General features: G+C 37.4%; 1 protein-coding gene across 3 annotated transcripts in view; it reads left to right on the plus strand.

Moving 5' to 3' along the window:
* Positions 1–14,406, plus strand: part of LOC120148344 (ADP-ribosylation factor GTPase-activating protein AGD12-like) — a 16,244-nt gene continuing 1,838 nt past the window's right edge. The window contains exons 1-8 of one of the 3 annotated variants that reach the window (XM_039161500.1): positions 1–106; positions 460–533; positions 1,345–1,426; positions 1,665–1,740; positions 2,652–2,815; positions 3,077–3,203; positions 3,508–3,624; positions 13,101–13,196. In XM_039161500.1, the coding sequence (XP_039017431.1) occupies positions 506–533; positions 1,345–1,426; positions 1,665–1,740; positions 2,652–2,815; positions 3,077–3,203; positions 3,508–3,624; positions 13,101–13,196 (690 nt within the window). In that variant the 5' untranslated portion in view covers positions 1–106; positions 460–505. The remainder of the gene's footprint in view (positions 107–459; positions 534–1,344; positions 1,427–1,664; positions 1,741–2,651; positions 2,816–3,076; positions 3,204–3,507; positions 3,625–13,100; positions 13,197–14,406) is intronic. The other 2 variants (XM_039161501.1, XM_039161503.1) reach the window with 2 other exon arrangements.

Raw genomic sequence — 14,406 nt, forward strand, 5'->3', positions numbered from 1 at the left:
AATAGAATAAGTTATTACCTAAAATCCCTAAAGCTTATTCTTTTCTCTCTCTCTCTCACCCAAATCTGACTCTGGTTATCTTTGTGTTTTCAATTTCAATTAAGTGGTAAGTTCCCAAACTCCTCTTTCAGATCTTACAATTCATTCTCTATTGTTTCGTTGGCTTCTGTCAATGATCGACAAACTTTTCAATCTAATATATTTTTGCTCTTTCAAAAGTTTGCATCTTTTACCCGATTTATTCGAGATTAATAATTGGATTGTCTCTGTTTCATGGTTATTATATCACGCTGGTATTCCCTTTCTTAAGAATGCAGTAGTTGATTTCGAGGTTGTGAAGGGAAAAATAAATTAAAAATTATTTGAAACGCAGTAGGAACAGAGAAAAAGTCTTAACATTTAGTAAATTGCACGAGTTTTCCCCCAATACATTTAGCTGATTGATTTTTCTTTTCCAGTTTTTTCAAGCTTCTTTGTTGGATGATTGTGGGTTGGTGGCAAAGAAATGAGTGGAGTAAAAAGGGCTAGCTCAGGTATGCTAATATTACATCAATCCTTTTATTCTCATATTCTGTCAATGCAATTTAATGATTTGAAATAAATTATTATCGTGTGTGCCATGAAAAAAATAGTAAGGGTCTATGGGATCAGATAGCTTGGGAAGTTTTGAGTAAATGTTAATATTTTCTGGTTAAGCTTTCCTTCAAAAGTTGCTAATGGAAACTTTGTTATCAACAACAGATAAAATGAGACAATTTTGCGTATGTACAATCATATGCAAAAAAAATTAATTAGTAGGTATGCATCGTATATGGGGCATTTGCCTATACATTTCTCAAAGTTATTGCTTGAGTTCTTAGTCAAAATATTTTCTGCCTGGCCTGTGCATCCCAACTCAAATAATATAAGGTGAAAATAATATAATGCTTGTCTTAAAGGGAAGCTATCTTTTGGATTTGGCTTTGTAGAATTCAGTTTTCAACTTATTTACTTCACTGCAAAGGGTAAAACTTGTTTTTATGGAGGCCTAAGAGTCACAATGATGCTTGAAAACAAAGGGCCTATCCTTATTACCACTAATTTCTTATATTTTCTTCTCTCTGTAACCTTTGAAGAAATTGGATTTGCCACAAAAGGTGAGCACTTATAACCTGGTTTTGTGCTGTTAAACACTAAATACTTAACGGTCCATTTTTGGATTTACATCAAGTATAAGAGGTCAGATAATCTCCATTTTTAAATTGAACCTTTATGGGTAACATCATATTTCTTTTTTAAGGTTAATCCATCTTTGGTCTTCCTTAAATTTTACCGAACTTTGTAGAAAATGCATTTCCTCTGCAGCTAAAGTAAGATTGAGGAGCTTACTGAATCAAGCTGATAACCGCATTTGTGCTGATTGTGGTGCTCCAGATCCAAAGTGGGCGTAAGTTTTACTGTCACCATATTTAGAGTTTGCCTATTCATTTCTTATCCTATGAATAGGGGATAAGAGTACCTGATGAATACATGTCTCTTTGGCAAATTTAAGTATGCACTTTATGAAAAGCTTATAACCTAACCATAAATCATAGTTATGGACTTGATCAAGCATGCATATGTGTGTATGTTTTTTTGTAACACAAGAAAGGATTAAGAAGATCAATTGAAAATTGTATTTTCAGATCAGCAAATATTGGAGTTTTTTTATGCTTGAAATGTTGCGGTGTGCACAGAAGCCTCGGTGTACACATCTCCAAGGTGATTAATGTGTTTGCATGTAATGTAATTTTTTTTCTCATGGAATGATCCCTGATTGTGGAAACATACGAGGGATTTTCTGTTGGCAATTTATTGTACACATTGTTAATTGGTTATATAATTTCTAGTAGGCAATTTATTTTTCCGAGGTTTGGCATATAAGGTGCAATGAATTTGATAAATCAGTAAAAGTAGATGATCCAAGTATGGGGTAATAGGTCTGTGCCTTGATAACAGAACCAACAGTGCGCCTATGAATTTTACACAGTTTATAGACAAAATCTTTAGGATATAAATGGGAACAAAAAAATAAATCTAATTGATTAATATTCTAACTAATAGTCTACTTCTAGCCTGTAACCATTTATTTATCCAGAACGTGTGTCTTTGTTAGTTCACATACATGTATTTCTTAAAGCTTCTCTGGGCTTAATCTGGTTGATTATTGGAAGAACATTCATGGATCAAGATTAAAATTTAATTATCTTGAGGATTAATTTCATATGAGGTTTGTGAGATGCACTGTCATGCAAAGCTGATATATGGTACAAAAGCTTTTATCTGTTAACTGTGACAGTTGAATTATCCATATGTTTAACTGAAGTATTTACATGTTTATGTTACCTTTGTAGAATCTTTTAACGGTGGTATAACATGATGAATTTTCCAATTCAAGGGATTAACTTAGGGCATTATACTTGTAGAATATTTTAACTGCGGTATATCCTGATGTAATTTCCCATTTAAGGGCTTAACTTGGAGTACTATTCTTTTTTATTATTAATATTATATAATCAGTTTGACCTCATTGATGTCTGTATATCATGCTTACAATTCCTCTTAATCATTTGTGATTTGCCTAGATTTTCATTTGTATATTTGTAGCTTTTTTTACTTTCCAATGATTCCAGGTTCTATCCGTGGCATTGGATGAATGGTCTGATGAAGAAATTGATGCCATGATTGAAGTTGGAGGAAATTCCACTGCGAATTCAATCTATGAGTCTTATATACCTGATGGATATACAAAGCCTGGTCCAAATGCTAGTAATGATGAGCGGAGGAAATTCATTCAGTTAGATTTCAGACGATTTACAATTTCTCAATTTGAGCATTTCTTTCTTACTTATATCCAGTGTTGTATGTGTTCAAAAACTATTTTCATGTAGCAGCCTTTTCTGGGCACCTCTTTATTGTATTCATATAGAAAGCCAGTTTCATAAACTGCAATAACCTTATTGTGACCTACTATTTAACCTATTTTACATATAGCAGATTTGATAGATTATCAACGCTTAGATGTTATAGTAATTACTTGTTTCAAATCTTCCTGCAGGGCCAAGTATGAACTTCAAGAATTTGTGAAACCTAGCTTGCGAATCACATCAGGGAGGAGTTCTTCTTCTCTTCAATCAAACATTTCTGGAAAGATTCTTGATACAATCCTATCTTCATCAAATTCGGTAATTCTTTTGTTTTTTGTTTCTTCCAATCTGATTCTTTGTTTTGGGAACAAGGAAGATCATGTTGCTATTTTTAAGAGATCATATGGTCACTTGTTGAATAGCATGAGCTGAACATGTACATGTGATTCTTTTATATCATCCTCTTTGTTGGATACTTGCATTCAATTTATTTGTCTAGATCTATAATTATTTTGTAAAAGTAGGTCTGTAGTTAACACCAACAATTTGAATACCACAAGCCGGACTTAATATCTTGCTGCACTTCATAACTTCAATCAGTTTGACCGGAAAGTGATTACAGGAAGGCATGGTTGAATATATTGGGTTACTGAAGATCAAAGTGGTAAAAGGCACAAATTTAGCCATCCGGGATATGATGACAAGTGATCCTTATGTTCTCCTAACTCTTGGGAAGCAGGTTAGTTGCTTCCTGTCTTTCGTTTTAATCTCATAAGTCGTAAAGTTTTGTCAAGGCTATACATTGTGTTCTTGTTTTTTTTATAGAAGATTAGGCCTCATTAAAAACCCCCTTTTTCACCCTCCATGTTATGAAAGTAACATGAAAGAGAAAGAAAGGAGGAAAAGAGTGCCTAAAAATTTATTAGATGAAACAATAGTACAACCAAGGCAGACCCTGAACATCTGCTAACACCACCAGTAATTACATAAAACTTAAACACAACAGCTAAACATAGGAAGTAAAATTTCCTACACCTCAACCGAAACAGATAGAAACCATAACATCACCCTATCCCATCTTTAGCTAATTTGTCAGCTTCTCAATTTGCAGCCCTCAAAATGTGCCTGATAATTATATCCTTCACTGCCACAAGAGAAACTATATCCTTCACCAATAATTGAAACATAGGAGTGCATGAACCCGGACTCTTGATCCACTTCAGAGCATTGCTTGAATCTGATTCAAGAACACCTTTATTATTAATCTAGTTGGGGAATTACTGAATCTATTAATCCGAAGGGATGTTTCTGAGGGATTATTTTCTGGTATGACAGTTGGCAAGGAAGAAGGGTCCTTTAATCTTACGCACTTGCAGTTTGCGGATGACTTAATTATTTTTTGTGGAGCTTCGAAGACTCAAATTATGAATGTGAAGAGGGTGCTTAGAGTGTTTGAGGTTATGTCAGGGCTGCAACTGAACCTTAAGGAAAGCAGATTGTTCGGGATTAATATTCCCCAACAGGAGGTTAAGACTTGGGCAGATTCTATTGGTTGTATAGTGGGAAACTTCCCCTCTAATTATCTAGGCCTCCCTCTAGGTGCTACTAAGAATTCCTCTGTTATTTGGGAACCAGTGGTGCAGAATTTTCACTCTAAATTAGCAGGTTGGAAGGCTACTACTCTATCTTTAGCAGGGAGATTGGTTTTGATCAAATCAGTTCTTTCCTCACTGCCTACGTATTTTTTATCTTTGTTCAAGATTCCAGCTTCTATCCTTAAGTCTCTAAATTCAATTATGTCTAATTTTTTATGGGGAGGGGGAAATGGTAATAAGAAGATACACTGGGTTAAATGGGATGATGTTTGCAGATCAAAGAATGAGGGAGGTTTGGGAGTTCGGAATCTGATTTGTATGAACAGGGCACTGCTAGGGAAATGGTCTTGGAGGTTTGCAAATGAGAGAAGTTCTGTTTGGAGGAATTTTATTTGTAGCAAATACAACATTGATTCTTCTAGATTACTGTTTGATAGCAAGATTTCTACTCAATCTTCCTGGTTATGGAGATCAGTGGTTAATAACCATTACAAACAAGACTCCTTTGGTTCTAAGTTTCGTAGTTTGTGCAATTTTCACGTTGGAAATGGTAAGCATGTTCGATTTTGGCAAGATGACTGGGTTGCTGATTTTCCGTTTCAGATTATGTTTCCTAGACTGTTTTCGCTTTCTACTAATAAATACGGTAAACTTTGTGAGTTTGGGGAATTTCTTTCTTCGGGCTGGATTTGGGATGTTCAAGTTCGAAGAAATTTAAATGATTGGGAGATAGAACAATGGTGTAATTTGGTGAGCATCATTTCTTCTTTTTCTCTATCTCTTGATTCTAGTGATGGTTTGATTTGGAAAGGTAGTGGGGACGGTGTTTATAATGTCGGTTCTTGTGTTGAGAGGTGTGGATCAGGTTCAGAAGATGTTCATTTCTGGAATAAAATTGTTTGGAGAGGATTGGTTCCCCCTAGAGTTGAAACATTAGTGTGGCAAATTGTGCTTCACAAAATTGCTGTTAAAACTGAATTGGTTAAAGAGGTGTTCAAGGTATTGAGGATGAGTTATGCCCTCTTGTAGAATGGTTGAAGAAACTTCATCGCATCTATTCTTTTCTTGTTCGGTTGCGTGGTCTTTGTGGAACAAATTTCTAAATTTTTGGAGGTTTAGTTCTGTGTTTCCTGCAGAAGCAAAAAGTTTTCTTCTAGCTTGGGATGAGTTGAAATCCAATTCTGCAATATGGACTTTCATTCCTGGGGCTGTTATTTGGTCAATTTGGAAAATCAGAAATTTTATTGTTTTTGAAGGGGGAAAGCTTGATCAGTCTGAATTATTTTTCTTAACAAGAGTTAGGCTGGCCTCTTGGTTTCTAGCAAAGAATAAGGATGTTTCTATTACTAAGGACTCTTTAATTTATGATCCTTCTATAGGAGATTCCTATTCGTCCTACAATTTCTTGAAGTCTTCTATAATCCCTTGGTTACCTTCCCCTATGGGTTTCGTCAAGGTAAATGTGGATGCAGCCACTAGCAGTGATTGGAAGGAATCAGGTCTTGGAGGTCTTATGAGGGATCAATCTGGTGCAATCCTAGGTTCTTTTCAGGAGCCTGCTGGTTCAGAACCTCCAACATTGAAGGAACTTAAAGCTATTCAAAGGGGTATTTCTTTCTTTGCCTCTTTTCAAGGGAGGGTTAAAGATATGCTGATCGTTGAGAGTGATTGCAGGGTTGCAGTAGACTGGATAAATAATGTTGACTCATGTCCAATTGTATATGGTTTTATTGTTGGAGATATTGTTGATAGTCTTAGAACTTTCGGGGGGGTTGTTAGATGGGTTGCAAGGACAGCGAATATGGATGCTGATGGTTTAGCAAAGGCTGGTATAGGTTGATTTTTATGTTGTTGGCTTCTTTAGTTTGGTTTTCTGGCTCCTGTATTGTTTGTAAGGGTTTTTTGGAATAGTTGTTCCAAGGTTGTAATTCTATTTTCTATAATGAAATTATAAGATATACTCTTTTCCTCCTTCTGATGATTAAGAAGCCTCCATTAATCAAAGAAGGAGGTTTTTAATGAGGCCTTCAAATCTTATCAAAAAAAAAAAAAGAACAAAACTTAAATCTTCCAGAATACATAACCCCCTCTTAATCGCCAATAATTCTGCCAAGATAGGAGGATCACCCCCAACTCTTTCTGAAAAACATTGAAACACCATACCTTTGTTGTCCCGAATCAGTCCACCAATACCTCCCTTATCCCAGCCCTTTGCCATCGCTCCATCAACATTTAGCTTTAAGAACCCATCCGGAGGAGGAACCCAACAAATTGGTGTAGAGCTACCATTTCCTTGTCTTCCCACCAAGTCAGCAAGTTTTAGATCACCCACTAGTGAGTCTAAAGGGATATGCACATCCTTGCTTTGCAACAAACCAGGAAGCTATTCTAAAACGAACAATAAAAAACAGTCACACCACATCTAGCTTTACTTTCTAAAAAATAACCTCGTTTCTACATTTCCACACTGACCACATCAACGCCCTTGGAATAAATTTCCAAATCAAAGAGTTCGGAAGTAAATCATCCCACAAATTAAAAAAGTCAATGATATTCTTTGGAATCACAAAAGACAAATTCCAGATATTCAAAAATCTGGACCACAACCCCCATACTACCTCGCAATGCAAAAAGAGATGACTAACTGATTCCATTTCCCTACCACACAAGGAACATAAAGGATCATCAATCCCTGACACACCTCGCTTCAGTAATTCCTCCTTAACCGCCACTCTGTGATGAGCAACTTGCCAAACAAATGTCTCCACCCGTGGAGGAGCAATTCCTACCCAAATGTGCCTCTCTCAGATCTCCTTCTGCTGAAAACCGTCTTGATCAAAGAAAATGCTGATACAAGATTAACTGAAAAAACAACTCTCTCCATTCCCTGACCAAAACCAACAGTCTTCCTCGCATGGAAATATAGAAATATTGTTCAACATAGAAATCAACTGCAGCAGCTGTTCTACCTCCCAATCGCCAAATTTCTCCTCATTTGAATGTCCCACACCCAACCAGGGCCATTATTCTCCCTAAACTCCATCACTTTACCCGATTTATTACTCGAAAGAACACAGAGTCTAGGAAACTGAATTTTCAAAGGTACTTCACCCAACCATACATCGTTCCAAAACTGCACAGAATTCCCCTTTCTTGTCTTCAAACGCAAATTCTTCCTAATATAATCCCCAAAACCGTCATCGGAAAAGAAATTTTTAACCACACCTCTCCAAATCCATGATGCACGGGTTGGCCACGAATTCCCCATCATAATGCATTTCGGATCCATGTCATATACACCACGTACCACCCTCTTCCACCAGGACTCTTTCTCTGATGCAAACTTCCATACCCATTTCCCCAATAATGCTCTGTTCAAGAGTGATAAATTTGGGACCCCTAGACCCCCCAATTTTTTTGGTTTACTAATCGCATTCCAATTTAACCAATGGATATTTTTTTATCCGCCACACCCCCCACAAAAATGAAGCCATGATAGAATTAAGTTTCTTTAGCACCGTAACTGGAATTTTGAAAATGGAAAGAAAATAAACGTGGAGCGAGCACAACACTGATTTAACCAACACCACCCTTCCTGCAAGCGATAGGGAATTAGACATCCAACCACTCAACCTAGCATGAAATCTCTTCACTATTGGCTCCCACATAGCAGCCGAATTTCTCTTGTACCCCAAGGGTAAACCTAGATACTCTGATGGGAAATAGCCTACCGAACAACCAATATCATTAGCCCAAGTAGCTAACACCCCATCCTCAACATTGATACCATAAATTCTGCTCTTAACAAGATTAATCTTCAGCCCCACCAGTAACTCGTATATTAATAACACTCTTCTAACATTCCTCAAATCACGAGTAGAGCCTTTACTGAAAATTATAAGATCATCCGCAAATTGCAGATGCGAAAGCTTAAATGCACTATCATGAACACCTAGATCGAAACCTGAAAACAGTCCCATTTCAACTGCTTTAGTTAGCAACAAATGCAGTAACTCACCGGCCAAATTAAACAGCAAAGGCGATAACGAACAAAATTTCTCTGTAGGTGATCCTTTTACTAGAACCGAAATTGATGCCGAAGACATACATTGATACATTCATGACCTCCACTTTTCACCAAACCCCATTTTGCTCATAATTTTCATCAAAATATCCTAATCAACCGAATCATAGGCTCTCTTAAAGTCCACTTTAAAAACTACTCCCTTCAACCCTTTCTTCCTCCAAAAGTCAATGCTTTCATTTGCTATAAACGACCAGTCCAATATATTCCTTCCCGGAATGAAAGCAAATTGAGACGGACTCATTATATCATCAATACACAAGCTTAATCTTCTAGCTAAGACCTTTGATAAAATTTTATATAGCCCTCCGACAAGGCTAATTGGCCTAAAGTCTTCCAACCCCTCCGGATTATCCTTCTTAGGAATGAGAGAAATAAAGGAATGATTTACCTTCGAGTCCCACTCCTTCCCCTCATAGAAATCTTTAAAAAAACAGCATCACATCATCCTTCAAAAAGGTCCATAATTTCTTAATGAAACCTAAATTTAGACCGTCCGGTCCCGGAGCTTTATTACTATCCGAATGAACGATAACATTCCATACTTCCTCTTTCAAAAATGGCTTCTCCAATGCTAGACACTGCCCTTCTGATAGTGTAAGAAAATCCAGATTTAAGTCCTCAACCTCCAAAGTATTCCTTTCATTAAACAACCCCTTGAAGAACTCCACCACAGAGGCTTTAATAACAGTGGGATCTTCTGTGACTACATTGTCAACTTTGAGAGATTTAATACAATTTGTCCTCCCTCTAACTGCCGCACTATGATGGAAAAATCTAGTGTTCTTATCTCCTTCCAATCTCCACTTGATTCTAGACTTTTGCATCCAAATGGATTCTTCTTTTTTTGTAGCTCCCATAATTCTCTCTTTGCTTCAATAATAGATTGCATAGACACCATGGGAAGTCCTTGTTGCAAATCCATTTCCATATCCTGATTTCCTCTCTCCAGCATTCTGATTTTTCCTGGCAGCTGAAGATAATCCCTCCTCAACCACCTCTTTGCCACATCCTTCACCCGATTAAGTACTTTAGAGATGGACATCGGATTCGCCCCTTTGCAGAAATTAGACAGCTCCGTTTTCATCATCTCACTAAACCCATCTTCTTCCAACACATAATTAAACAACCGAAATGGTTTCATCCCCCAATTACATTCCTTATTCTCCAACAAAATGATATTATGATCAAAGACAGACCTTGGATGCAAAGTTTGGCTTAATTTTGGAAAAGACCAAAAATATGTCTGATCAACCAAAAACCGATCCAACATCTCATAAGTGGGAACTTCCCTATTATTACACCACGTAAAACGACCTCCAAATAACGGCAAATCAATCAAATTCGCCTGACCAACAAAATCTCTGAAACAATTCTTGGATACCGGATTCACTGCTCCTCCATCTTTCTCTTCCTGGGACAATACTGCATTGAAGTCTCCTCCTAAACACACTGGGCACTGAAGCTATTCCAAAAAGGATGATAACTCCCTAAAAAACTGCTCCTTATCTGCATCAACACTCGGACCATAGACATTAATAAAACAACAAATTCCTTGTACTCCTTCCATCAACCCCTTTATTGCCACAAATCTACTATGGATGACTTCTTCCTTCACCACAAATTCCTTTTGATTCCACAAAGTTATTAAACCACCAGCAGAACCTACAGCAGGAACTGTTACTGAACCAGTTAGAATTTTACCTCCCATTTCTTTACTAACAAAGGACTTACAACTTCCAGTTTAGATTCTTGTAAAAATAAAATTGTAGGCTTTTTCTCCTTTACAAACCTCATTATTGCTCGAGCTTTCACCCTCCTACCCAAACCCCTAACATTCCAACACATTATGGACCATTCTACCATCATAAACATACCATAACCTTAAATCCATGTTCCTACTACCGACCATCAATCATCTCTCTCATTTACCATAGGACCTACTTTGGTCAAGAAATCTGTCTCACCTCCTTTAAATTTAACCCCCAACAATTTAGAGACATTCCAACATTCCAAACTTCTGTCCTCCACTGGTTCTCCTTTTCTGTAACATAATCAGACCCCTTACCACTACAACTTTTAACTTCCCACCTCCTAGCATACACATTCTTATAGAAACCTCTTTCAGCTTTACTGACTGAAGCACTCTTCCCACTAGGATGTCGCTGGGCCACTGAAACAGACCCGTTCTGTAGAACAGAATCAGCTTGTATACAATTTATTAAATCTGCAGCCTTAACCCCATTTCTATTTGATCTTGGACTTCCCTGGTCAGGCCCAAACACCTCTCTCCTCCCCATACTGGAATTAAGCCCATCATCTTTGTCCAATTTATCTTGTCCCGAGGTATCATCTCCCATGCTCTTCACCCTTTTCCTTCAGAAAAAACCCCTGACACTTGCTGCTGACTGTAAACCTCACCTAGTACTGTCCCCTCAGAACAAAAGTCAGCATCTAAGGTATTATTGACTTCTGCATTTTCTTTCAAATTTCCACCGGTAAACGTGTCACCCCCATTTGTAGCATTCCTAACCCATGCTTCAACCCTGTTCTGAGTGTCTGCCAACTTTTTAAAATTCAACTACTCCTGCAGACCCTCCCGATCATCCCCTTGATTCTCTTCCGACGAGGTCTCCTCCCATGGATCAGCTGTTCCCTCCACAGAACCCTCTTCATCAACTCCATCTTCTATCACAGGAAAGAAATCCTCACTTCCTTCCACTTTAATCTTAATAATAAAAGACCTTCCATAAGTGTTAATGGTGACATGGGATGGGATATCAAACGGGCTCTCAACCCTTAACAACATATGAGCCACCCTGCAATCCACTCTTTGAGCAGTATGCTCCTGGATCTTCACTACTTTGCCCCATCTCGATGCTAAACTTGTAAAGAATGAAACTGACCAACAGTTTAATGGGACTCCTATCATGGAAACTGCACAATAAGGTAATGGGACACACTTCTCTTCCAAAACAGGCTCCAGCCTTTCGAACCAAAAGGACAATGCCTCCCACTTGTTTTCCACCGCTGCATCTTTCTCCTCCACGGGCCGGAAGACTATCAAACATGCATTTTTTGCATAACCCCACCTTACCACCTTGACATTGATTCCTTCACTTCTTAAAGCCCTCTGAACAAACTCAACTTCAAAAATCGCTTTACATATACCTGTTAAAGACGATCTCAACCATGTTCTCTCTTTCATTGGAATAAAGACTTCCAAAGGCTTCTTCACCTCCCTCTTATCTCCAGAGCTGGATACTTGCTGACCCTCAATTTTTCTCACTCCCACTACCGTATCCTTATATGTTCTACCATCATGGAACTTATTCAACAACTCCTTCTTCCCAACATCAACATCTTGACATAATGGACTTTTCCTTTTGGAAACCTCCACACCTGCATCTCCAGACCCAGCTACACTGTTACGCTTAAGGTTCCCTGAAAAACTACTCTTCTGATATTTCGTAGTCGTTACCACTATTCTCCTCCCATCTACCATGACATTGTTCATCTTACTCATTGCATTAAGCAAATCCTCCTTACTTGCAAAGTGCACAAAGGCAAACGTTTTATCCTTATAATTAGGTCTTCTATTAACAAATGGAATGAACACCTTAACCACCTTGCCATGGAGACTAAAACGATCCCATAAAACACTTCTATGCACTCTCCTACTAAGATTATCTATGAATGCTACCCTCGATCCTCCACCAGGCACTGCTCTACCTCTGCCAGGAGAACCATTGCCTCTCGGCCCCACACACATTCTCTCACTAAGTTTCTCACTTATCGTTAATAAACACTTATTTACATTGTGTTCTTGTTTTCTTTTGTCAATCTCAATCTGTAGACTTCTTTATAAATTATGTTATTCTTTTGTCTCTCTTCTCTGCTTGTACGTACATGAATTTCTCGGCATTATGCTTGTAGATTAATAGTATCACTTCTGTATGTGGATTAAGCACCCTTTTTGCTTTTTCTTTCTTTTTGGAATTCGAGGTTGCAAGTTTTTACTCCTGGTCATTGAAACTAAGAGTCTAGCACTTTAATCACACAGCTATTGACTGGCTGTTAGTACCATTCACTTGGTAGTATTGTGGATTTGTGATTCAGAACAGACATCTATTAAAGCTTTTGCGGTACTTTATATATCTGTTTACTTGATTGGTAGTTATGGTACTTGAACTTTGCTGTATTGAAAATGGGTGGGTATGTTCATTTTTTTCCAAGTTGTTTTCATGTATTTGGTTGGAGGACTATTTGAAAGGTTATATTTCTATGCCTATTTCCAGCTACGTGTCAGACACAAGTACTAAAAAAATAAAGAAAAAGAAAGTCGGAGTAACATAGATTGGTACTGCATGCATATTCCTTTTGGGATGCTTTACTTGTTTTCTTATGTTTTTGTTTTCCTACCAATATTGGATTTTTTTTTTATAGAAAACCAATATAGGATTTAGTTTCTTTCAATGACTCCTTTTTTTTAAAAAAAAAATCATGATAACAACGGTTGATTTTTGATCTTATTAGACTGTTCAGACGACTGTAATATCGAGCAACTTGAATCCAGTTTGGGATGAGGAACTCATGCTATCCGTTCCTAACAACTATCGGGCTGTGAAGTTGGTAAGTGTAGTTCTTTTCCCCTAATCTTAGTTATTTAGAAACTATGTAGTTGTTTCTTTAAAATTGAAAGAAAATTTGTAGTTAAAAAGTACTGCTTTTTTTTTTATAGGAATAGGAGGCCTCGTTAAAAACCTCCCTCTTAGTTGGGTCTTGTGAAAGAGGCAACTAACGGAAGGAGGAAAAGGGTGCCTCATTTTATTAATAAGCCAAAGTTACATAAGATACAACTTACATAATAAACCTCCCAAAGTAAAATACAGACCAATACAACAATAAACCTCTATACATCAACCAATCCCTTCCTTAGCTAGCTTGTTTGCTTCCCAATTACAACTCCTAGGAATCCAATTAATAATAATACCTCTAGCAGATACAACGGCCCCAATTTCCTCAACCAGTGAACTAAAAAACGTTGGGGCAGAAAATGGCATCAAAATCCAATCCACAGCATTTTTACAATCACTCTCCATGATTAGTCTTCCCTTCTTAGCCCAATCTGATGAAAGGAATATATCAATTCCTTGTTTAATGGCTTTTTTAATAACTATTACCCTCTTTATATATTTAATATGATAGTTGTGATTCTACGATTTGGCTATTTATGAAGAATCTGTATATTGTGATAGGGCTGATTAAGTTGGAGTTGGGTCAAAGTCATATGAGTTTTATTATTTGGCTCTGTTAAGTATTTTCTGGTTGAGGTTGGTTTGGCTACATGTTGGCTGGGTTTTGGCCTTTTAGATTTTGAATCAATTTGACCTGTATGAGAACAAGTTTTTGGTGGGTTATCCCATGCCAACTTTTGTTGCCTCTATGTGCAATGCATAAAAGCAGTAACCAGGTGGAACAGTTGTGAGGCCAAGTTACTTTGATTTCATTTTCATTTGAGGCCCCTGGCTCAAGTTGATTCAGATTTGGGTTTAGCTCTTCAAGTTATTAAAGTTTTGAGACAATAGTTAGTCTGGTTTTCTACTGGTCAGATTCATTAGAAATGGAAAATATGTCTTATTCAATTCCTAAAATATTAACCGTCTTTTAGATGCTTTGCTGGTTATTTTGCATCTGGAACACTTTTAAGAGTTTAGTGTTTTTTTCTTTTCCCCCTCCCCCTCAGCTCTAAATACTTAACGTGTAATTGTTTTCTAGCCATCGTGCAGGGATGGATTGAGGGGGGGTTGTTGCATCCCTTGGGAATTTCAAATTCCCATAT

The sequence above is a fragment of the Hibiscus syriacus genome, unplaced genomic scaffold, assembly GCF_006381635.1.
Source record: "Hibiscus syriacus cultivar Baekdansim isolate YM2019G1 unplaced genomic scaffold, ASM638163v2 tig00110956_pilon, whole genome shotgun sequence".
NCBI classification, from domain to species: domain Eukaryota; kingdom Viridiplantae; phylum Streptophyta; class Magnoliopsida; order Malvales; family Malvaceae; genus Hibiscus; species Hibiscus syriacus.